Source organism: Lynx rufus, unplaced genomic scaffold, assembly GCF_022079265.1.
Source record: "Lynx rufus isolate CCGP_SWC_20201006 ecotype Redwood Valley unplaced genomic scaffold, mLynRuf1.p SCAF_2, whole genome shotgun sequence".
NCBI lineage: Eukaryota > Metazoa > Chordata > Mammalia > Carnivora > Felidae > Lynx > Lynx rufus.
The window spans coordinates 38,043,295-38,069,326 of NW_025814834.1; the positions used below are offsets into that span (position 1 = coordinate 38,043,295).

At 37.1% G+C, this 26,032-nt stretch overlaps 1 protein-coding gene across 3 annotated transcripts in view; it reads left to right on the forward strand.

The window, feature by feature from the left end:
* Positions 1-883: 883 nt before the first annotated feature.
* The window catches only part of SF3B1 (splicing factor 3b subunit 1), a 38,432-nt gene continuing 13,283 nt past the window's right edge, over positions 884-26,032 (forward strand). Inside the window, exons 1-9 of one of the 3 annotated variants that reach the window (XM_047085899.1) lie at positions 884-1,056; positions 13,055-13,221; positions 14,892-14,996; positions 15,389-15,503; positions 17,345-17,424; positions 18,768-18,938; positions 22,534-22,771; positions 24,210-24,422; positions 24,663-24,784. In XM_047085899.1, the coding sequence (XP_046941855.1) occupies positions 1,029-1,056; positions 13,055-13,221; positions 14,892-14,996; positions 15,389-15,503; positions 17,345-17,424; positions 18,768-18,938; positions 22,534-22,771; positions 24,210-24,422; positions 24,663-24,784 (1,239 nt within the window). In that variant the 5' untranslated portion in view covers positions 884-1,028. Of the gene's footprint in view, positions 1,057-13,054; positions 13,222-14,891; positions 14,997-15,388; positions 15,504-15,556; positions 17,038-17,344; positions 17,425-18,767; positions 18,939-22,533; positions 22,772-24,209; positions 24,423-24,662; positions 24,785-26,032 lie in introns of those variants that run through there. The other 2 variants (XM_047085900.1, XM_047085898.1) reach the window with 2 other exon arrangements.

A 26,032-nucleotide genomic window follows, 5' to 3' on the forward strand; every position in this document is an offset into this window, starting at 1 on the left:
CACTTGTTGGGATGAGCACTGGGTGTTATATGTGATGAATTACTAAATTCTGTTCCTGAAATTATTATTATACTATATGTTAACTAACTTGGATTTAAATTAAGATAATCACTCTTTACACAAAGAGTGAAAAACCAATATAATACCAACAATAGAACCTTTATGAGCTGTCAAAAAAAGAAAAAGAAAAAGCCATATTCTGATCTTTTAAAAGTTCCTGATTTCAGAATGACATTTAGGATTAAGAGAGGCATTTCATCAGTGTTCATGCTGATGATCAGTGATTTTCTAAGAACCTATAAAGTTAAAAGGCTTTTAGGGTGGCAAAGTTCCTGCTGTGTAATTTAGCAACCGTGTGACCTTGCACAATTTATATATACCCCCGCCCTAGTTTTTCTCTTATTTCTTTAATGGGATTAGCAACAACTTGTCTACTTTACTAGGTTGTTTGTAAGATAAACAGTGCTTGGAAATACAATGTTGTAAATGAAACTCCTACCCAGATGGTAATTTTTTTTTTGAAGGAAAATCTTGAATTGCAGCACGTAGGATGTGACTGCTTATAGGACTGTTTCTACAGCTAGCCACTGCAACAGCTGAGAGACAGATGCTAAGGAAAGCTTTTGTCTTGCACTAAGACTCCTTCCGGTCTATTTGGAGAAAATAAATTGGAGGTCTGAGGTTTCTCCCAGCCATGAAATCCGTAGTGTTTCTTACTGTACACTGTTCTCGCGTAATCCACCTTCCTCCAGGGCAAACTTACTCCCTTAAAGACATTATGGGCCGCCAGGCCATTTTTTCGGTCACCACGAAAACCGCCTCCGGCCCAATATTAGCTCCTCCCCCACCCCCACAATGCATCTCTCTGTTCCTTCTAGGTGGCTACTCTGTCACGTGTCGCCCAACGGAGCGCGCTCCCGCTTGGCGCATGCGCAGAGAGTATCTCCCAGCTATTTTTCTCCGTGGCAGCGGCAGCGAGCGGAAGTTCTTGGGAGCGCCAGTTCCGTCTGTGTGTTCGAGTGGACAAAATGGCGAAGATCGCCAAGACTCACGAAGGTAAGCTGTCTTTCCCTAGTTATGTGTCTTCTCTGCTGCCTAGCCAGCCAAGAGTCAGTTTTCCTAGGCTTTGTCTCGTCGTGTGGTTTCTTTTGTAGGGTGCCGAGCCCGCGCTTGGGGGCCTTGGTCGTCTTCTTCGCACAAGCGGCGCAGGCCACTGCCCCACGTAATGGCGTCCTACTTAAACACAGCCGGCAGGCGCTTTGTTCCGTGTTTGGGTCTTGCTCCTTCAGAATTGCTTCGCTTTTCTGACCAGAAGGCCGCATTTAAACGGATCGCTAAGGAGTAGTCCAGGGCAAGGGATCGGGGAAACGGGCGTGAAAGCAAAAAGTCTCCCGCGCCTCTCAGAACTATTGGCCGTTTTTGCAAATGAGTCTGGAGAGCACTGAAATACGGCAGCCGCTTTTTGGGCGGCCCCCAAATCGAATTTAACCTAACCATTACTCTTAACTTTGGCTAATTTGTGTGTCTTCAGGCGTCAAAGATACTTTGGGTTTTTTGTACGAAGTGATTTGGGAATATTTGTGGTATATTGGTCTTTTTCTTTGGAGACTGGGTTATTGGTGGAAGCGGGAAAGGCACATTTATATTAATGGCCAAAGCTTTCGAGGTAGGTGATCATTTTATGAAAGATGGAGAATATAAAGCTAGGAAAATGTTGAGAATAGGCTGGAGTCCTTTAGGGAATATCCAGAAATGGCAGGTAATAGGGTCACTTCAGAAAAGATGAGGCGTGGGAATTTGGGACTGCATTCCTTGGTTTCTGACGTGAAATCTGAAGTGTTTATCAAACACGAGGCTTCCAAGAGAATCGGTTATTTCACTCGTCGTTTCCAAGTGCCTGGCTCAGTATAGTGGAGTAACCAAGACTAAGGCCGTCAAAAGTTTTACAGTCTAGTAGGGAAACAGATGTGTGTACGTTTTCATCCTTTTATTGAATGCTTAAATAGAAATACAAGCAACATGTTCTGGGATCCTGGGTAACGGAGTGATTAATTTATGCTTAGGACTGTTTCATAGAGGAGGTGACGTGTCCCTGGTGTAAAAAAAAGTGCGTTTTAAATTAGGGGAGGACATTTGAGTCTGAGAGACATCTTGTAAGGAGGCAGGGAGTCATGAAAGTTTGTTTGAGTAGTGGACTGTGGCAGGGAAAGAGAGTTCAAGGAGGGAAAAATGTCCATGGATCTGGAAAGGTTGGTTGGGACCAGAACGTGAATGACATCAAATAGTTGTTACCCACCAGAACCGAAGTCCAGCTTTCTGCAACTTCTAAAACATGCTAATCAATTGGCAATGACTTTAAATATTCCTCTTATTGATGGTAGGTATTTAGGATTTATACACTGTTTTAACTCAGAAGTGTTTTTAGGCACTTTTTCTTTAAACTAACTCAGACATACTTTTTGCAAAATAATTAGAAAATGTAAAGATGGTGCTGTTCTTGTTCCTTCAGGGTAGGTTGTTCATTTGGGGCATTTTGTGGCTTTGTTTTTTGGTATCCTTATCATAAGATACTTTTAGACAGGAAAATGAAAATTCTGATCAGTTTTCCTGCATTGTTTGAAACCCAGTTAAAAGCTTTGATCTGCAGAAGATTGAAATTCATTGGCCAAATTTTTGTCATTTTATTTGGGACTGTACTGTGAATATGAAATAACTGATGCTGTAAAGAAAGTATAGGAGTGTTCAGGTAACATGAGAGCACTGTGTACAAGACATTTTCCATCACTGTATGACACTGAAGATGATAAATGTTTACTGGAAATACAGTATTTACATAGTTTCTTACTCCCTTATGACATTTACCTTGACAACCGTAGTTCTTTATCGTGCATCTCTTTTCCCTTGATAAGTCATCTCTGATAATCTGGAGCAGAATTCTTGGTGGGGCTTTTGTTTTTGTTTTCATTTTGATGCTACTGTAGCACTTTATAAATATTAGAATATTGGGTTAAGATTTTTTTCTTCTACTTTGAGATTGTTGTGTATAGGAAATGTACCTTCGTATCCCCGTATCTAGTGCCTAATGGGTACTGAATATTAACATTTATTGAGAGATTATGCTGGAAATATTAAAAGTTTCACAGAATGCGGTTACTTAAACTGACCTTTGATTGAGTAGGTTTGGATGCATCTGTTTGGCTGAGGTAGGTGGGAAGACTTAGTAACATATTAGAAATTTTCTGGGCTGAAAGGAAAAAATGTCAGGTAAGCATCAAATTCAAGAAGGCTTTAAACACTGATCTAGGTTTGACGTGGCTTTCCAGTGACTACAGTAGTGCCTCCTCCTTCTCCCAGGTAACAAGTTACTTCTGCACTTCAGGAAAGTCATTGGTTGCAGTGTGAGGAATGACAGTAAGAGCAACAATTCTTAGGCTAGTGAAGTAGTTGTCTGAAGAACTTGACTTTGAGCCTGAGTGGGGTAACTTTTAAAAATGTGCAGAGTACTTGTTTTAGAATTGTCCATCATCATGTTGCTTTTTTAAATACATACTCTAATCTTTTTATCCCTGAATGTTGCTGGTAAAAACCTTACTTTGTTGTACTTTATAATTTATTTATTGTTTATTAAAAAAGATTTTTTTAATGTTTATTTTTGAGAGAGGCAGAGTGTGAGCAGGGGAGGGGCAGAGATGGAGACACAGAATTTGAAGCAGGCTCCAGGCTCTGAGTGGTCAGCAAAGAGCCCAACGCAGGGCTCGAACCTATGAACTGTGAGATCATGACCGGAACCGAAGTGGGACTCTTAACTGACTGAGCCACCCAGGTGCCCCTGTAATTTATTTTTAAAGTAATGGCTGCATCAGTTTTTTTACTTGAATTTGGTGAGTTAAATAAAATTGTATTCTTTTTTCTTTTTAAAGTTTATTTTGAGGGGCGCCTGGGTGGCTCAGTCGGTTAAGCAGACGACTTCGGCTCAGGTCATGATCTCGCGGTCCGTGAGTTCAAGCCCCACGTTGGGCTCTGTGCTGACAGCTCAGAGCCTGGAGCCTGTTTCACATTCTGTGTCTCCCTCTCTCTGACCCTCCCCTGTTCATGCTCTGTCTCTCCCTGTCTCAAAAATAAATAAAACGTTAAAAAAAATTTTTAAAAAAAAAGTTTATTTTGAGAGATAGCTTGATCAGGGGAGGGACAGAGAGAGAGACTCTCAAGCAGGCTCCCGTACTGCTTGCGCAGAGCCCAGCATTGGGCTTGAACTCACGAACCACAAAATCATTACCTGAACTGAAATCAAGCGGTGGACGCTTAACCGACTGAGCCACCCGGGCTCAGTGGTACTGTATTCGAGCTGAAGTAGGTTCTTTCCTGTGTGGTTCTTTTCACACAGCTATTAGCTCCCATCATTGAGCCAAACTGGTAACTTTTTTTTTTCTTGCGGTGGTATTCCTTTTGAATATTTCTATTAGGGTCAGCCCTTAACATCCTTTTTAAGCAACCTGATTGTTTTTTATCCTGGTGGCTTGCATTTTCTATAAAAAGAGCTGGACTTGTTCAAATCAATAAAATCTTTTGGACCTTCCTGCATGTTTTGTCAAGGGTATACAGTTAATTAATGTGCATAATGTTGCTATCCAGCAGTTCCTATATTAACTTTGGCAAACAAACACAATCTGTTCTCTCAGAAAGGGGAAAGTAGATTATCCTAAAATCTCACATATTGGCTTGTTTTGTCACTGTCCCTTAAGTGGATTTTTGGGGGACATCTCAGAGGTGAGTTTTATCCCCCCTAAATTTTTGTATTCAGAATGTCCAGAATGGTCATCTTACTTTTCATTTACTGAGATTTTTATTTTTCTGTGTTCAGAATAGTTTTGGTTTTGTAGACTTCCAGTATGAATGTTGCTAGTAAAAATAAAAATGAAAACAAATTGCTTAAAGACTTTGAAAAAGATTTTTTTCCTGTATAATCATTTAAGAGTTAATATAAGTAATGCTAATTAGGAATTAGTCATTTAGGAATTGATGTCTCTAGTGTTCAGTAAAATAATTTGTCACTATAACGCGTTTTCTTGTTTGGGGTTTGTTTAAGGAAAAGACTGAAAGCTGTGATACAGAATATACTTGGTGTTTTCTGGATCTCTTTTAGAGGCGTCACATGTGATAAATCCTTGCTCACTACTTGTCTCTGCTTTTTGGGAGAATAGGTAACATTTATGGACCAGACTAACGTGTCAGTAACATCCAAAGGCTGTATGTCTGTAACATAATGAACAGTGACTAGAATATTGCAAATCATCCAAATTAAAAATGAGGAATAAAAAGACACATCTGGGGCACCTGTGTGGCTTAGTTGGTTAAGCATCCAACTCTTGATTTCTGCTTAGGTCATGATCTCACAGCTTGTGAGATCAAGCCCCATGTCAGGCTCTCCACTGACAGCACAGATTCACTCTTTCTCCCTGTCTCTATACCCTAGCCCTCACCTCCCGATAAATAAATAACTATTAAAAAAAAAAAAAAAGACACGGCAAGCAGTAGAAAGTGCTACGTGCCAGATTTAGCAATAATCTGGGGCATGGAAAAAAGGCATAGAAGGGGAAACCAGTAGAAAGAATTGGTGGGGAGCAGTTAAACAGTTGTATCAGATGTGACCAGTGGTGGTTTATCTCCGAGTTTGATATTTAGGTTTTAGTTTAGATTATAAACAGTAGGCTAGATAATTAGGGTTTAGGTTAGATTATAAACAGTGGGCTAGATGTTGACTCTCTTAAGACCCCTAGGGGGCGCCTGGGTGGCTCAGTCGGTTAAGCGTCTGACTTCGGCTCAGGTCACGATCTCGCGGTCCGTGAGTTCGAGCCCCGCGTCGGGCTCTGGGCTGATGGCTCAGAGCCTGGAGCCTGCTTCCGATTCTGTGTCTCCCTCTCTCTCTGCCCCTCCCCCGTTCATGCTCTGTCTCTCTCTGTCTCAAAAATAATAAAATAAACATTAAAAAAATTTTTTTTTAAAATAAAAAGACCCCTAGTTCTGCATTACTCCTTGAACAATAGTCAAAGTCAACTCCCAGATAAAACATTTGATGTGTTTATGTCAAAAATGTTTGCAATTTTAACATCACTTTTTTTCTGATTATAACAGTAATGTGATTTTTAAGAAAATGCAAAGTGGAAATCAATTTTAAATGAATTGAGGGGCGCCTGGGTGGTTCAGTCGGTTAAGCATCCGACTTTGGATCAGGTCATGATCTCACGGTCCGTGAGTTTGAGCCCCGCATCGGGCTCTGTGCTGACAGCTCAGAGCCTGGAGCCAGTTTCAGATTCTGTGTCTCCCTCTCTCTCTGCCCCTCCCCTCTTCATGCTCTGTCTCTTTCTGTCTCAAAAATAAATAAACGTTAAAAAAAAAAAAATGAATTGAGATACCAAGTGAGCTGGCTCACAAATTTATTCATTAATACACAGTTAATTTATATCTATCTTTTAGGGAAGGATTTGTTCGTTGATAGTTGAAAGCCTGCTTAAGATCCAGAAATCCCCTCCAAAAAGAGGGGAGTTTCACTTGAATAATATTTATTTTCTGTAGATCATTGGAACAAATTTATTTTTGAAATGTATGTTTATATCTTAACATTTGTTAAGATTTTACATTATCATCAGCAAAATAAATAAAGCCAGAAAAGAAAAGAAATGACAAGGTGGAGAAGAGTTGGACTTTTAAGGTTGAACATATTACATAGAAAAGCTAAAAAAAACAAAAAAAATCTTTACATCTAGCAAAGGATTCCATTTCAATGAAGAGAGAGTTTTTATTTTTCTGTTTCATGGGATCACAAGCCTTGGTTTCAAGGGGCTAGCAGAAAGAAGAACCAAAAATGAGGAAAAAGAAAAACTTCAGAAAAACACGCTTAAAATTTTTAAACTTTTTATTGAACACTGCAAACATATACAGAAATAGAACAATGAAACGAATCCACATGTTGCACCCATCACCTAGCTTCAACAGTTACAAACATGAGTCCACTTTTGTTTAACCTGTATTCTCGTCTCTACCACCCTTCCCATTATTTTGAGGCAAATCCCAGACGTATTATTTTATCCATACATTTTTCAGTGTGTGTCTCTAAAGTGTAAGGACTTTGGGGGCGCCTGGGTGGTTGAGCGCCTGACTCTTGATTTCAGTTCAGGTCAGGATGTCACGGTTTGGTTTGTGGGATTGAGCACTGCCCAGCCCCCCCCCCCCCCCCACTTTGCAGTGACAGCTTGGAGCCTGCCTGAGATTCTCTCTCCCGCTCTCCGCCCCTCCCCCACTCACACATGCTGTCTCATTCTCAAAATAAACTAAAAAAAATAAAATTTAACAACTTTATTTTTAATGCTTATTTATTTTTTTGAGAGTGTGCAAAATGAGCGTGTGTGCCTGAGTGCTGGCAGCATACAGCCCGACTTGGGAGGGGGCCCAATCCCATGAACAGTGAGATCATGACCCGAGCCAAAATCAAAAGTCTGATGCTCGCCTGACTGAGCCACCCAGGCACCCTTAAAATGTAAAGACTTTTAAAAAAATACCATTTTTGCCCCTAAAATTAATATAACAAAATATATTTTTGTTTTATTTATTGCCTTATAAAACTTTTTTTTACAGTTTAAGTTCCGAATAAATCCCATACAGGGATTAGTCTTAAATCTTTATGTTCCTCCTCCATGTTTCTTTTTCCTTGCAATTTATTTGTTGCAGCGCCCTTACTTTGTAGTTTCCCATAGTCTGCAGGAAAAAGGAAAGAGGGCAGTGAAAACACCCATAACTGCCTCTAAGACTCTCCTCACTGCTGCTGCAGTTAAGATGTCGGGAGGCCCACAAGTAAGGGAGGTGCCAAGAAAATTATTGGATTTAGGAATGAACACAGTTCTGAAATCATACTTCAGGGTTAGGTTGGACTAGCCATGGCAAGGAAATCTTACAAAGGATTTGTAAAATCAGGTGCCTCTCCCACTATAATTCTAATGGCAATGAATGTACTCTCACAATTTTTCTAACAGGTTTACCTTCTACCTGAAGTAGTTTTGCATGAGTCCCTGTGATATTTGTATCTTAAAAGGGAACATCAGCTTAAGAAAAACCTCATTCTCAACTATTTACCCTCAGGGCTCCTCATTTAGTGAGGCTCTTTACAGACTGTGGTGTACAAGTCTAATGCTTAACTAGTACTTTGTTTTCTTGTCTAATAAGACTTTTTAGTTTTTTATAAACCACTATCAGACTATGCCATCTATGGATTGAAGGACAATCCATAACTTCAGTTTTAGGATTCCAAATATGCTCTCATGATGGGGAATTCCTGCTTTGTTTTTAAGTTTTCAGCACCAGTAACGAAGATTTGTACTGTATATGGTCCCCCTCCTCTCACTTCTTCAGAGATTTTACTGAAATAGGAGAATGGTTGGGTGGGGAACAGAAGTGAAGCTTTAATCTGGAAAATCAGATAATTTAGGAACCCACACTAGATACATCTGCCTCCTGATAACCTCCCCTTTTTTAACACCATTAAACTGGAATTAGCTTTTCTTCATTTTACTTGTTCTGTTAATTTCCTCCATTTCATCTCTCAAAATGATTCTTTCTCTGTTATACAGAATAGTTCAGTTCTTTTCTGTGCTCAAACTTGTGTAAGTAAATCCACCAAAAGGACTTTGTAAATTTCTTTTATTTATTTTTTGAGAGAGAGGGAGAGATCACGAGCACGCAAGCCAGGGAGGGGCAGAGAGAGGGAGAGGGAGATCATAAGCAGGCTGCACTGTCAGCGCAGAGACATAGGCTTGAGCTCATGAACTGTGAAATTACGATCTGAGCCAAAACCAAGAGTCAGATGCTTAACCACCTGAACCACCCAGACACCTCTGTAAGTTTCTTTTAAACACATACTGTTTTAAGACCTAGCAGACTAGATATTTATCTATAAAGAGTAGGTATTTACCCAAGTGCTATTAAATCCTGTATTAACATAAAAACCTGTATGTGAATGTTCTATAGCAGCCTTATTTGTAATCTTTACAGACTGCAAGCAACCTGAATGCTGTAGTACATAGGAATACTACTTGATAATGAGAAATATTGATTAACATATCTTGAAGACTGGAGTATTTAAGGGTTCAGATGGATTAGAGTGCCAGCTCTTGGCAGTTGTATGTGTGCCCATGAGGAGCTCCTAGTCTCTTGTCCAGTGACTAGCAGACCATATCCATTTTTCTTCATCTTCACATCTGAATGTCTCAACTACAGGGAGTCTGAATTGGAAAGGAATTAAATGAAGTAGGGAGAGATTAGCATAAACATTTCCTCCTTTCTCAGCTTCAAGTCTTTTATTTAACATTTTGGCCCTCTGGTTATTCTTTTTTGTATGCTGCCTCATTTTTTTTAATCCCATTGTTGCTAACAAATCTTAGCATTTGTTGTCAGAAATGATCTATTTACCTACGTTTAGTCAATTAAAGTACAGGAATATCTGCATGCCAGTAGCTATAATTTTGTGTGCGACAACTTTGAAAATAAGAGACGATTTTGTCTTTCCCAGAGGTGCAAAATGTTTATAAAATTTTGGAAAAATTTTTAATGACTTCTGATTGAAAGTTACCTTTTAATTATGAAATAGCGTAACATTACAGAAAAGTACAGGAAAAATAATGAATATTGCTCAGATTTACCAGTTCTCAATATTTTGCCATATTTGTGCCATAGATTTTATTTTGTAAACAAAATATCATACTCATAATAACTTGATTATACATTTTATAAATGTTTATAAGTGAAATGATACATTTGTTTGCTTATAAATATTGAGTGTGTTCTATTTCATATTTTGGCACATAGTTTACTAAATAATAACTGAGTTTTAATTCTGTCATTTATTTGCATAACTGCTGAATGTTGGGGAATCTGTTGTCTTAATTTTGTGGATGTGATGCTTATGTAAATGTGCTGCAGTTTACAATGCATAAATAAAACTTACAAGATATATAGAATTTTTATCCGTAATTTCAAGTAGATATAGTACCTGGTTTGCATATACAACTTGTAGAAGTTTACTAATGAACTCCCTTCAGAATTAATTAACTACAGAGAGCTGCCTAGCCCCTAGGTGATTTTGTTACCACATTTTATTTAATAGGAATCCAGTCATAAAATACATAGAGTTTATACAAACACAAATTCAATATTTTGAGTATTTTTGTAATTAGAAAACTCTGTTGCTTATCCTTAAGTACATAAAATCAGTGGGTAAGATTGAATAGATGAAAGTAGTTCCTGAATAAATGTATTGTACTAGCTGCTGTAAACTTCTAGAAGAATCCTTTCAAAGGAAAATAAAACCGGTTGTAATGTATAATGTGTGTGTGTGAAGGGGGGGGAGGGTAAGCTGCCCAGTATGTATGCTGTGATGTGGTTTTTATGAAACAGCACCTCTTCATTGCTTTTTTGTTGTGTATGAGCTAGAAAAAAGTATAACATGTCCCAAATTGGAAATTTTAAAGTAAAGGTAGGCTGGAGCTGGAAGTCGAGGGCCATGTACAAGTTTCCTGGAGTGTTTGTTACTGATATAGAAACGTGGGCTCTCTCTCTCTCTCTCCCTTTTTTTCTTTTAAAGAAAAATGGAAGTATAAAATTGGGTTTATTCACAAAATATATATTGGTGAAGAAACCTGGGCTCTGACGTTGGTGGTTCCAACTTAATGGGTCTGAGGCATGGGAGTCAGTCCTTGTAACAGGTGCCCCAGGTGACTTTAATGTAGGTTGTTAGTAGACTACACTGATGCTGTAGAGGGGAGATTGCAGATTATTTGGCTGGCCTGATTCACCATTGTGTGTCCTGTCTGGATCCTGATGGCAGTAGCATTTGTGGTCCATGAAAAGAACTTGTTTACTTAAAGGTGATCCATGCATCTAGCGGTTTAAAAAATATATATATATTTTTTAATGTTCTTCTCAAACGTTTAAGAAATGGAAATTTTTGGAAAGAAAAAAGAAAAGGCTTAATCTCTAGTCACCCTTTAGCCAGTCTTTTTATCCACTGAGGTTTCTTCTGTGCTCCAGGACAAAAAGTTTCAGGGGTGAGTAGTGAGGGGAGCAAATGTGGATTTAAGACTTCTAAAAAATATATACTACTTCAAATAGAAACAGAAGTAGATTAGTAAAATAATAGTAAAATAAACCACCCAGCTCACATGAGAATGTTTCTATTTGTGATTACTCATGGTGGGGGCCTCTGGCCACCTGGGCTGCTGTAATGGTTTTGAGGGGAGAGATGCAGGAAAAAGTAGCAACTGTGGAGATGATAGTGCTGTGGATACACCATAAGAATTTTGAGATGTGGTTATAAACTGGAGCTGCTAAATTCAGTGGTAAACCCTGTTCCATTATTTTGAGTTTCTGAGACTTGGTCCCACAGTTACATGGCCCAGCTGTACTTTGGACTAGATCATGTTATTATATTTTCTGCTTTAAACCATACCCTTCTTGAACAGTGGAGGTTTTTCCCCCTTTGCTGAGGGTGTGGAGTTGGGCATTTGAATCTTTTTCTTTTGGTCTTTGCAAACTGGTAAATGAGCTTTTTTAAAGTGCCTGGTGTCAGAGGGTTTTGATTCAGTTGAAGGTAATAAGCCTGCAAAAATTGAAACATCTATTTGTTAAGCCACAAAAGAAACCAGTAGCTGTAAAAAGTTTTGTTTCTTAAAACACCTAGGTATTCAGATTATTACAATGAAACATTAGTTTGGAATTTAAAGTTAGCTGGTATTAGGAAAGACCAGAAAAAAGTTTGGAAGGCTAGTCTATTTAAAAGAGACTACTACAACTCAGTGCCTTGCCAGGTTCTTGATGGAATCATGGGCCAAAGAAGAGAACATCTAGAAAGGTTGTTACTAGCATGATGATTTCTTGAGCCTGTTAATACTATTTTGATTATATAGGAGAATGTCTTAGACCTGTAAATACATGCTGAAATAGTAGGGGTTTTAAATGGTGTAGAAAAGTCATGTACATATATAATATTTGCTATATCTCATATATATGTAAACACTTGATGAAAATAGGTGAATACTATGTAGATGTTCATTGTATGTTTTAATTTTTTTTTAGTCTTGAAAAATGTCAAAATTAAAAATAGGGAAGTTTGGGAATCGGTTGAGAACTTCATTCATCAAATGTCCATCTTCTAAATGTCAGACCAATGGATAGAAAGAACACAGTGCCTGGAGGGTGAGATGTGGCAAGAGTTAATTCATTGGTGGAGTGCTTAAGTGTTTCATGTTCATTATCTCATTTAATCCTTAAAAAAAAACTTCAAGTTGTAGGAAACTGAGACACAGAGGTGAAATAACATTAATTAGTAGAGAAAGCCTTTATTTGAAGGCAGACATTTTGGTTCCAGAGCTCAGACTCTTAATCGTAAAACTAATGTCATGGTAGTTGCAGTCAAACTGTGTAGGGCTCTGAATTCTAGGCTAAAGAATTTAGACTTTATTATTTTACTCCCAGGAGTGTAATCCTAGATGTTTAGGACATCACCTGGGAGCTTGTTAGGAATGCAGAAACTTGGGTCTGATCCAGGCCTACTGCATTTTGACAAAATCTAGAGACCATTTGTTGCACATTCTATGTAGTTTGAGACCCACACTCCGTAGTACTGTTGTGTTTGCATTTCTGGTATTGTTGACTTTAAATTATCTTGAATATTGTTCTTAGTCCCTAAACAACATTGACAGTATTATTTTTTCATTTGGGAAAAGGTTTGGAATTCAACAATAACTTATACTTTGGTAACCCATTCTTAAGGTAAGAATGGTTTGTGGTTGATGAAATGGTAAGCATATCTTCTGTATACGAGTATTGTCTGTTGAGGTTGAGGTGTATTAAGTGTATTAAAAATCAGTACTAGGAATAGTTCTACTACTTATGTATTATAATTATTTTAAAGTTTATGTATTTAGAAGACTACTTTGATAATTTCTACTAGAGAACTGCATTGTGTTGGGTCTGTTTAGAAAATTAAGAAAATCTTAATTTCTTACAGATATTGAAGCACAGATTCGAGAAATTCAAGGCAAGAAGGCAGCTCTTGATGAAGCTCAAGGAGTGGGCCTTGATTCTACAGGTTATTATGACCAGGAAATTTATGGTGGAAGTGACAGCCGCTTTGCTGGATATGTGACATCAATTGCTGCAACTGAACTTGAAGATGTGAGTTACCAAGTGTACAAGAGTCAAGTATTTTTTTAACAAAGAGCAAGAAATATAAAGGAATTTTCTATTTTAATCCTCTCATTTAATCTGGGAAGATTTGGGGCATTGGGAAATCTTTCTTTTGAAGGATAAAACTATTAGGTGTCCTTCCTCTGTAAGATCCAGAAACTTCTAGAAGTGATCAGTTCTCAATCTTTATGTTAAAACTAGTTTATCTAGTAAAGGACCTGCAAATCATTAACCATTGTAAAATAAATCCCTATTGTGACCTATTGAGCTCTAGAGTAGCCAGTGTGAGTCAACTTTCTTGTAGATAGCCATCTGTCCTTGCCACTTTTGACTTCAGACTTATGCTTGATGTTGTGTGTTTTTTCCCTTTGGTGTCTTAATATGAATGGAATGATGCTAATGGACTTTTTCATTTACTCTGGAGGATGACTACCCACTTCTCATTTTGAAATATGTCCTTCAAAATGTTTTTATACATTCCACAGAGCTTATTTTGTTAGGCCATGCCAAACATCCATATTTGGTGAAATAGTCATTTTTGTGTGATTCAGTAGCAAACATTTTATGTTATAGATTATCAAACTTGTTTTTGTGAAATTCAAGCCACATTTTTAGTTGGCACTTTTTTCTTTTAAGAAAAATTTAATAAAAGTTCCAAAGGTACAATTTCTAGAGACTAGTCAGGCTTCTGTTAGCATTATTAGACCTTCATGGTAAAACACAGTGATGGCTATATGTTCCCAGAAGCTGAGGAAATTGTGATTTCATTTTTGACTAAAATAAATGAGGTGTTAATATCTTGGGAGTTAATGCACTGTTGCACTTCTTACAGTAGTAAAGTAAGAATATCACTTTGGTCTGTTTAAACATACTACTAAGGAAACAAATACATTTAAAATTAATTACATTTTATTTGTGTTAAATCATGTTTAAAAAAAAATGAGTGAAAAAAAACAAGGAGGGGCTCCTAGCTGGCTCAAGTAGAACATGCAGCTCTTGATCTTGGGGCGGTAAGTTTGAGCCCCACGTTGGGTGTAGTGATTACTTAAAAGTAAAATCATTTAAAAAAAATCAAGGAAACTGGAGAGTTTTAAATAAGCTGTTTGCAGTTTCCAAATTTGAAAAACAAATTTCATTATGCTTTCTGTGAGAAAATAAAATGCTCAGGTTTTTCAATTCCATACTTGCTTTATTTCAGTTAACTTCCACAGAAAGCATTCCTGGTTTAATATTTTTAAAAGAGTAAAAAATTTCTTTAAAATAGGTTTAAGAGTTGAAAGAAGACCTAAGTATTTACAAGTTTTATGAACAAAGGTTTAGACATCACTTTATCAGTAAGTTGGGTTTGTTTTTTTGTTTTGTTTTTTAACATTGAGAGAAAGTGACTGCTCACACTCGCAAGGAGAGGGGGAGGGGCAGAGAGAGAGGGAGAATCCCGAGCAGGCTCCTCGCCTTCAGTGCATAGTCAGATGTAGGGCTTGAAGCCATGAACCATGAGACCATGACCCAAGCCGAAACCAAGATTCAGACACTCAACTGATTGAGCCACCCAGGTGCCCCTGTCAGTAAGTGTTTCGATGCCATGTTGAATTTGCATGTTCTTTCTCATTTTTAAGTTCTGACATTTTTGTGGTTTTCCGGGGGGCATTTCATTGCAGGATGACGATGACTACTCATCATCTACAAGTTTGCTTGGTCAGAAGAAGCCAGGATATCATGCCCCTGTGGCATTGCTTAATGATATACCACAATCAACAGAACAGGTGATTCTTTTCTTTTTCTTCTTCCTCTGTTTAAAATTAAAATCAGAGTTTATTCATAAGGAAAACAATGTCTCAATTCCCATGGAAGCCCATGTATTTTAGAAACAAGTTATTAGAATGTCTTGAGTTGATTTGGGAGGATTAGAAATAGTACCTAGCTTGTTTTATGAAGGTAATCATTTCATGAAGAACTATGCAGATGTGGACATGTTTATTGTCTCATTTCCATATGTCATTTTTTCACGTTAACATCCATAAAATATATTTCTTTTATTAGTAGGCATTTATTTAACATTTTTACACGTTTTATATATAACATTCTGGGTTTTGTTTATGATACTCTTTTTGGTATTTAATAAAGTGGTTATTAAATGAGACATACCTCTTTTCAGTATGATCCATTTGCTGAGCACCGACCTCCAAAGATTGCTGACCGGGAAGATGAATACAAAAAGCACAGGCGGACCATGATAATATCCCCAGAGCGTCTTGATCCTTTTGCAGATGGTAATTCTTTCCCACTTTTCTATAAGTTTTCAGGAATTTATTTGTCTTAAGTTGTCTTTAGCCCTTTGATTTTTTTTGGCATGCTTATGAATTTGCTTTTCTTTTTTAAAATCCCCCTTATTATAGATTTGTATAGATTTGGTTGAAGTCACAGATGCCATTTTCTTCATCTTTATAATGCAAGTTTTCTTTCCAGGTAGAAGGACAAGAAAATAATGAGCCAATGCCATAGAAACGCAAAGGGTTAAAGGTTTTTCTTTTACTTTTGTTTTGGGTACGCTTTCTATACTTTGAACAAATGTGTTTTTCTGCTCAAAATACTTTCAAACTATTGAAAGTTTTCATTCCAAATCCTAGACTTTTAGGCTTGTTACTTTTGAGAAACTGTTTCTCACATTAGAGCTCCCCCCTGTATTGCTCTAAATGTAGTTTAGTAAATGCACCTACTTTGCTCTAAGCATACTTAAAGTTAAAAGAAAAGTATATATACAAAAAGACTTTGGTATTTTTAATAGTTGGAGTCTGTTTTGCTAATTTTAGTGTGCAGGTCAGCACAAGGGGCATAGTGAGCCTGATGGAAGCTTTCCTCAGGTGAGTGAGTTTCAAAAGCAGAATTAGGTGCCTGTTTCTTAGAATTAGATTCTGCTGCAGGTTTACAAATTAGACTTTCAGCCTGCATGAATTAGTAGGGATATTCTTTTTTTACTTGCATAATTGTAATTGATTTAAACATGTATGTCAGAATTCACAGGCCCATACTAACTGTCCTTAATTTCTTTCCTACAGCAGTACTGCTATATGCCAGTCCTGTCTGCATTCTTAAGGGTGCAGTTCAACACATCCTCTCTAGATTATGGTGAAAAAGTATTCCAAAGGAAGTCTTATCAGAGCTAGTGTCAGAAAGAATGACACTATCAATTGGGCATGATCTTCAGCATAGGAAATGTCTTAGAATTTTATTATTTTTTCCTAAATTGTGATGCTATACTACTTGTATAGCAAATTACCACATTTCTAAAACTCAGTGTGCCTCTGAATCTTATTATGTACTGTTTGGGCTTCTTTAAGATATTTTGAAGTTTGAAAAGCAAATACTGAAACTTTAACCAAGAGACTAACACATCTCTTTGTACACCACTTTTCTTCTGTGTGCAACATAACTGGTAGAAGTAATATATTTCAAGTAATATGTTTCCAGTTGTAATTTATACTTTCTAAGAAAATAAAAATGTTTTGGAGTCAACAAAACTTAAAAAGAATGAAGCCCTTTTTAGTAACATGGGATCAGAATCAGATTATAGGTGTATTTTTAAAAGTCTAAACTATTTTCTAAACTATAACTGTTTTAGAACATTGTATGGAGAACTTATCTAGTTATAGTTATTTGTAGTCAGGATTTTAACAGCTTGCAACAGGTAATGTTTTGAATATAAATATCTTTCCAAAGTGTTACTAATGGTAAAGAGATAATTTTCTAGGCTTCTATTCTGCTGCTTGAAGTCAGAACTGCTGATGGAGACAAAGGCACGAAAGTGTACGTATTCCGGATTAGCAACCCAGGAACCCATCACTACTGAAGACTCTAAACTGTGCTGTCATTTTGTTTTTATATGCATTAAAATATTTGTTTTAAACTGCTGTAGATATGTTTGTGTTCAAACAGGTTAAATTGATCAGCAAACTCAATAAAAAGTAAGATGTATAATTATTAAAGTTTTCCATCAAAAAATAAATTAAATGATTATGGAATAACATAATATTAGAGCAGGGAAGATAAATCAGTTGAACCTAATTATCTTTTATTTATTGTACTCTTGTCCTGTTGCTGTTCTTTTCTGCAGGAGGGAAGACCCCTGATCCTAAAATGAATGCTAGGACTTACATGGATGTAATGCGAGAACAGCATTTAACCAAAGAAGAGGTATGTGAACCGGATTTTTATTTTAGTGGTTGTGACATAATGTAAAGAAAGTTCAAATTGATACTTCTGTGTTTCCTTTTTATTTGCTACACGAGTAATATCTTAATAGTATTAATAAAAATTAAGTTGAGAAGGAAACCTTACCCAAAATTCTGCCTCCTCCCAAATTAAACTTTCATATTTCTATGTCCTTTTCTAGCCCTTGGCCTTTTGGCTGTATATATATATGTGTACACATGTATGTATATATACACATACACAGACCTGGTGGATATATTTGTAGGGAGGATTGGTGGTGTGTGTCCAAAATAGATGTGTAAAGGCAAAGTCAGATAGTTAAAGCATTCCTTGAAAAACCTTTTCAGTTCATCCATAAGATTCTGTTTGGATATGGGTGGAGAAGACTGAAGGATTCCTAATGGCCTGTGGTGATTGCTTCATTTATTTTAATAGTGAACCTTTATAACTTAATTACAATTATATAATTTGTTATATGGATTAAGTGGGTTTAAACTTTAAAATCATAGGATAAATTAAATGGATTTGTTATGATTACATTGTATATAATTTACATAGTTACAGTTGTTTTAATGCTAGAGAGCATGAGTGTGGGCAGACGGAGGGGCAGAGAGAGAATCCCAAGTAGGCTCCATGATACAAACACAAAGTCCAACACAGGGCTTGAACTCACAAACCACGAGATCATGACCTGAGCCGAAATCAAGAGTCAGACGCTTAACTGAACCACCCAGGCACCTCTATGTAGTGAAAATTTTTAAGTTTTCACTTTTTGCCACTTTTCTATCTTACTACATGATGTTAATTGCTGTTCATCAGAGTTTTAAATAAAACTTAAATAAGACTCTATTTTTCAATGAAAGCATTTTGGGGGCACTTGGGTAACTCAGTTAAGCATCCAACTCTTGGTTTCACCTCAGGTCGTGATCTCACTTGAGCCCTGTGTCAGGCTCTGCATCAATGGTGCAGATCCTGCTTCAGATTCTCACTGCCCCTCTGCTGCTCTCTTGCTCGCTCTCCTTCAAATAAACATAAAATTTTTTTAAAGCATTTTGATTCTCCACCATTGAAGATTTTACTTCATTTAACTGTATTTAAAGTAAGATGCTCTGTGTTATGAATTCTGTACTTATCTGTTGTGCAGAAGGGCATTGTATAAAGACTAGAAATACAGAAAATAAAAAGATATAAAGAATGGGACTACCAGTAGCAGCATAGAACAGACAATGAAGAAAATGACATTAAATGGAAATGACCATGCTGATTATATGGGAATATGTTGAAAATATTTTAGAGATACTTAGTGCTTATTCAAATATTTTTAGAGAGAAATTAGGCAACAACTAGCAGAAAAAGCTAAAGCTGGAGAATTAAAAGTTGTCAATGGAGCAGCAGCGTCCCAGCCTCCCTCAAAACGAAAACGGCGTTGGGATCAAACAGCCGATCAGACTCCTGGTGCCACTCCTAAAAAACTATCAAGTTGGGATCAAGCAGAGGTAATTTATTTTTGTTTTTTATGATTGTTATTATTTTTAGTTTATCCCTCTCATGTACTGTATTAGTCTACTCTTGGTGACCTAACAAGGGAACAGAGAATGGTGGCTTAAACAGTAGTCGTTTGTTTTCTCACAGTTCTAGAGGCTTAAAGTCAACCTCAGGGTGCCAGCAGGGTTGATGTCTGGTGAGCGTTCTCTTTTTGGCTTGCAGATGGTTGCCTTCTTGCTGTGTCCTCACATGGCCTTTTCTCTGTGTGCACATGGAGGGAGCAAGGGACCTCTGGTGTCTGTTCTAATGACATTGGTACTATCAGGTTAGGGCCCTAACCTTATGACCTTATTTAACCTAATTATCTCACTAAAGGCCCAATCTTTAAATACACATAGGTGGTTAGGGCTTCAACGTAAGTTTTGGGGGGAAGACAGTAAAGTCCATAACCTGGAATAAAGGAATGTCCCTTTTGGAATATTAAAATAGATATTTCAGTACGTCACATTGTGGAGGTTAAGTATAATACAATGATCTTCCTTATTTTCTAGATGGATAATTTAAGCATCTGACCACAGGTGTCACATTGGCAGTGCTACTGCATTTCCTTGGTCAGTTTATTTTCCTAGAGAACCGTTTTGGGGGTTGTTTTTATTCTAAAGAATAAAAATAAAAATAAACTTTTCTTGAGCACTCATTTATTTTTGAAGGAGACAGGCAGAGCATGAATAGGGGAAGGGCAGAGAGAGAGGGAGACACAGAATTGGAAACAGGCTCCAAGCTCTAGCTGTCAGCACAGAGCCTGACACGGGGCTCACACTCATGAGCCATGAGATCATGACCTGAGCTGAAGTCAGATATTCAACCAATTGAGCCACGTAGGCACCCCTCAAAAATTTTTTTAATGTTAATTAATTATTTTTGAGAGACAGCACAAGTGGGGGAGGGGCAGAGAAAGAGGGGGACAGAGGATCCAAAGCAGGCTCTGTGCTGACAGCAGTGAGCCCATGTGGGGCTCGAACTCATGAACCGTGAAATTATGACCTGAGCCGAAGTTGGACATTCAACAGACTCAGCAGCCCAAGCACCCCTGTTTTAAAATGTTTAAAACTTGTGATAAAACATTAATAATATAAAATTTGTCACTTTAACCATGTTTAAATGTACAATTTAGTGGCATTAATTACACTCAATGTTGTACAGCTGTCACCGCTATTTTCAAAATTTTTTCATCACCTTGAGCAAACTCTATTAAGTAGTAATTCTCTGTCTTTCTCACTCCCAGAGAATTTCTTTGTTATTTCAATCTTCTAATACCTTCTTAACAGCTCTTTATATGATGATATTAATTCCTATTTTTCCTTTTTAAAGTAGAAATAATTGAAAAACTTAAACATGTTCCCACTATGAAATCTACCAGTATGCCTGTTTCTGGTTTCATCTACTTTCTCTTTCTGTAATGAGGTGTTGATGCAAGTTGAACAACTTCTGCTTATGTACTGTTTCCCATCTCTTCTTACTACTCAGAGACTTTTGTGTAACATCAGTTTTTTCTCTAGATTATTATCAGCAAACACATTTTACCTGTTTTCCTTTTAAAACCAGAAAACTACAGGAAACCATTCCTTGATCTTCACATCCCCTTCTAGCCATTTCTGACTTTTCACTGCAAAATGCTTTGAATGAGTTGTCTATACTTGCATTCTGCTTATCTGGTGTTTTGCTTGTACCACTCCACCAAAACATCTCTTGTCAAGGTCATTTGACCTCCTTTTGGTAAATCCATAGATCAAGTTTCAATCCTCATATCCTATACATATCATTTCATTTATCACATATCAGTGATATTTGCTATCACTTGATTCCCTTTAGATTCTGAACTTGAGTTTCTCTTGATTCTCCTAATACTCTCCTGACTCCTGTCTTGTTGGTGAGATCTTCCTCGGCTTCCTTTAACTTTGGGGGTGTTCTAGTGCTCAGTCCTTGGACCTCTTTTCCATCTAAAAGCACTCCTTCCTCTCATTTCTATCTTCCTATACCATCTCCGTGAGACTACTCCCAGATTTACAAATCTATCCCATTCATGTCCTCTGTTCCTTGGACCTAACACTTTTATTTGGATGTTTAATAGGCATTTAATTTTTTTTTTTTTTAATAGAGCATGAGTATGGGAGAGGGGCAGAAGGGGAGAGAGAAAGAATCTTAAGCATACTTCATGCTCAGCGCAGAGCCTGACGTTAAGACTTGATTCCACAACCTTGGAATCGTGATCTTAGCTGAAATTGAGAGTTGGACACCTAACCAACTGAGCCACCCAGGCACCCCAAAACTGTGGGAATTATAATGGATAATAGAATGAATTTATTTCCAGGGTGCCTGGGTGGCTCAGTCCGTTAAGTATCAAACTCTTGATTTCAGCTCAGGTCCTGATTTCTTGGTTAATGAGATTGAGCCCCGTGTCTGGTTCTGTGCTGACAGCACGGAGCCTGCTTGGGATTCTCTTTTTCCCTCTCCTAGCCTGCTTGTGTGTGTGCACATGCTTTCTCTCTCTCAAAATAAATGAATAAATACTTAAAAAATTTATTTCTTCCCTGATTCAGCAGGAGGAGCAGTTGCCAAGATGAGATTTTGAACAATTCATGTGCTTCATTCACCTAATTGAAAATTTCTCAACCCTGAGTGATACATAAAATCTTTTTAAAAGAAAAAAACTGTTGAGTCTTAATTATGGTATTCATGTAAATTTGCAGGTGTAAAGCTGGGTAGAATTCTTGTGTTGGATAGAGAGCATCCAGCTTTAAAATAAATACATAAAGGTATATTACAAAACCTATATGGAATACTTGAGTCTTAAATCAAATTTTTTGTGACTTACACTGAACCACCTGATAGTTTGATACTGTATTGTCTCCACTGTGCAGGTTGTTTTGTTATCATGGGCTGTCTGATGCCCTGAATCACCCACCACTTGTCTCTGTTCAAACTATAGTGGAACCTTTGGTTACTTCACTCCACTTCTAATCTTTTTTCACTAATAATCTTGTCAACTTCAGTTAGAATTATGCTACAAATGTGATTTTAAATCTCAAGGATTAAAATTATGTGGCAGTATCTACTTATGACCCAGGTGATCCAAAACATACTTATGTTAACTAAAAACACACACAAAATTGAACACAAACACAAAAATAGTGTTTCCTTAGTGTGAGAACTTCTAGGTATATGTCTCTAAACCTAGTTTGGGAAGTAGCAATGATATCATCAAAGCTGAAATGTTTAGATTGCAGATGGCAGACAGAGAAAGCTTAGTGGTTTTCTAAAAGCTACAGAGATATTAATGGCATATCCAAGGTTCATAACCCAAAATACGTTTTTTTTAAGCTAGGGCTTTATTCAATCAAAACTGTTCAAAATTAAAACTTTACATTGTCTTTAGACATATTTGCTATGAAGTAGGTATCTTTTAAGCAGGGTAGTTTACTCTCATTTATACAGAAGAAGACTAAAACGTTCATTTGTTTACTATCTTTCTAATAGAAATTTTCTAGTTCTTTTTATGTGAATGTGTAGGTGTGTGAAATAAAGGTATTTTTTTGCTTTGTTAAGACCCCCGGACATACCCCTTCCTTAAGATGGGATGAGACACCAGGTCGTGCAAAGGGAAGTGAGACTCCTGGAGCAACCCCAGGCTCAAAAATATGGGATCCTACACCTAGCCACACACCAGCGGGAGCTGCTACTCCTGGACGCGGCGATACGCCAGGCCATGCAACACCAGGCCACGGAGGTGCAACTTCCAGTGCTCGTAAAAACAGATGGGATGAGACCCCCAAAACAGAAAGAGGTACTTCTAGTGGAGTCTGGGTGTGTGTTTGGGTTAAGTATTGATTTGATGAGTGGTACATTTATAAGAGGAAATCTGTTTACACCTCTAGTCCTGGCTAGACAGATAAATAATCAGCTGCTTTGGGGACAGATAAAGGACTAAGCAGATCATATGCCTAATTCTTTTCCCTTCTTGAAAAGGTTTAATACTTATTTTAGGAAGAACATTAGGAGAAAGAAAAGATTGTAGACCATAACTTAGTTTTTTATTGTGATAAAATATACATAACATAAAATTTACCATTTTAACTGTTTTACGTGTACCATTCATTGGTGTTAAGTGCATTCGTTTTTTTAAAAAACCAATTACTTTTTAATTTACATCCAAGTTAGCATATAGTGCAACAGTGATTTCAGGACTAGATTTCTTTTTTTTTTTTTTTTTTTTTTTTTTAGGACTAGATTTCTTAATGCTGCTTACCCATTTAACCCATCACCCCTCCAGCAACCCTCTGTTTGTTCTCTATATTATTTTCTCTTATGTTTTGTTCCCCTGTTTTTCTATTATTTTTGCTTCCCTTCCCTTATCTTAAATTTCTCATATGAGTGAAGTCATACGATACTTGTTTTTCTCTAATTTCGCTTAGCATAGTACTCTCTAGTTTTATCCATGTAGTTGCTAATGGCGAGGTTTCCTTCTTTTTGATTACCAAGTAATACTCCATTTGTGTGTGTGTGTACACACACACACACACACACACATCACATCTTTATCCATTCATCCATCGATGGACACTTGGGCTCTTTCTGTACTTTGGCTATTGTCAATAGCGCTGCTATAAACGTTGGGGTGCAATGACCCTTCGAAACAGCACTCCTGTGTCCCTTGGATGAATATCTAGTAGTGCAATTGCTGGGTCATAGAGTACTATTTTTAGTTTCTTGAGGAACCTCCATACTGTTTTCCAGAGTGGCTACACCAGTTTGCATTTCCATGTGTCTTGTTCTTTATAAGATTAGCTGTGGCAGGTTAAGACTTCATAGTACATCTGCTATATTTTTATAAAGAATTTTTAGTGATGGGGAGAGTGCTTAACATATAGTAGATGAAAGAAGCAGTATAGAATTGTATGTACAGAGTAATATCAACCGTATGGAGAAATGAAAAGTGGCTCAAGATGCATAAAGTGGTTGTCTCTGGGTTGTGATAATATGCATGGTTAAAAAAATACTTTTGTTTTCTTACTCCTCAGTGGTTACTATGCTTTTGTAATCATTGGGAAAGAAAAAATGAAAGAGAATAAAGACGAAATGAAAATTAAAACTCTTAAGTGGGTCTGCATTTTAAGAATATCCTTTTTTTGAACTTGATCCATTTCAATATTAGATCTTTGAGAGTACACTAATTTTTTGACAGTGGTTAAAATTTTATATTTATTTACTTTTTTTCTTTAAAGATACTCCTGGGCATGGAAGCGGATGGGCTGAGACTCCTCGAACAGATCGAGGTGGAGATTCAATTGGTGAAACACCAACTCCTGGAGCCAGTAAAAGAAAGTCACGTTGGGATGAAACACCAGCTAGTCAGATGGGTGGAAGCACTCCTGTTCTGACACCTGGAAAGACACCAATTGGCACACCAGCCATGAACATGGCTACCCCTACTCCAGGTAGAAACTTTCCCATTGGAAATACTTTTTACCAGAAATATTTTGAATGTTTTTCTCTGAGGTATTCTGTATGTTATTAATGTTTATTTTTAGCAAGAATGACCAGATATAAAAAGAAGTCTTGATTTGAGTTGATAATATAAAGCAATTATGAGGTTAACTGTTTTATATCCCAAGGACCTATGTAATGATAAAGACTTAACGCTATAGATTGTTACAGAAATTTGCTTTTTTTGGTAGGTCACATAATGAGTATGACTCCCGAACAGCTTCAAGCTTGGAGGTGGGAAAGAGAAATTGATGAGAGAAACCGTCCACTTTCTGATGAAGAATTAGATGCCATGTTTCCAGAAGGATATAAGGTAATGTGGTATTTATAATGTGAATTTTCTTTAAGTGTTCTTTGAAAAAATTAATTGGTCAGGTTTACATTGGCTTTGCCCAAATTTACTACTGCTAATTCTTTTAGCTATTTCTAAAAAGTAATAAGAGTTGAAAAAACTGAATGAGACAAAGCTTTTATTGCTTTTGGAAAGTGAGAAATTTCAAGGACTTCTAGGACCATACTTTGAGAACTTGCTGCCTTTGGGATATGGAATAGCTTGTTGCTTCAGTTCATCATAGTCTCAGGATTAAGCTCACATTAGATCATGGTTATTTTACTTTGTGTTTCACAAGATTTTGTGTATTTAAATTCATGGATTGCAAATGAACACAAAGAATATTGTTTTTACTGTATCAAGTTAAAGTTTATTTTGAGTTATAAAATGTACCTGGCATTCAGGGACCATTTGCTGGTCTAAAGGTAGTCTGTGGTCATATAGCTGGAACTAGATTCCGATGGCCTCTACAGAGCCTTATATTGCTGGTGCCCATTGCTTTTAAGAGTTTGTATATGTATGTTTTTCCCCCTTGTTAGTTTTGTATTAGAGTGTTTCAAGTGTGCATGAATTTCTGCTTTAAACTTCTTGTAGCCTCCACATAATGCTGTGGGTATAGACATTTCTGCAACTTACTGTTGACTTCCTGAATGTCTTCTCAGTTACAGTCATTGATTACCTTAATATCCATAGGAGATAAAAATCTTTATTAGTGAATCTTAAGTAAATTTCTTGGTTTAATCAAATGGTGTATTTTATAGGACCTTGGTAAATATTTTGGTTTTAGTTTTTTTTTTTTTTTTTATTTTAGAGAGCACGAGCAGGGGAGAGGGGCAGAGGGAGAGAGAGACTCTTAAGCAGGCTCTGCACTGAGTGGACCAACACTGGGCTCGATCCCATGACGAGATCACGACCTGAGTTGAAATCAGGAGACGCTCAACTGACTGAGCTACTCAGGCACCCCAGATTTAGTTTTTATACATTTTGTCAAGCAACTTAAATACTAAGATTCTTGCTTTTATGGTGCAGAGATTTGTATGAATCTAAATTTTAACTTTATTAAAATTAACCCTTTATATATTATGTGCACTTTGTGAACTTATTTCCATTTATGACATGTCGGCTCACCAACATGTTTATATAGATTAATGTTTGAGAGTGATCAGAATTTTATAAGCCTGCTTCATGTATCTCCTCATTTCCCCACATTACTAATATTCTTAATGTGCT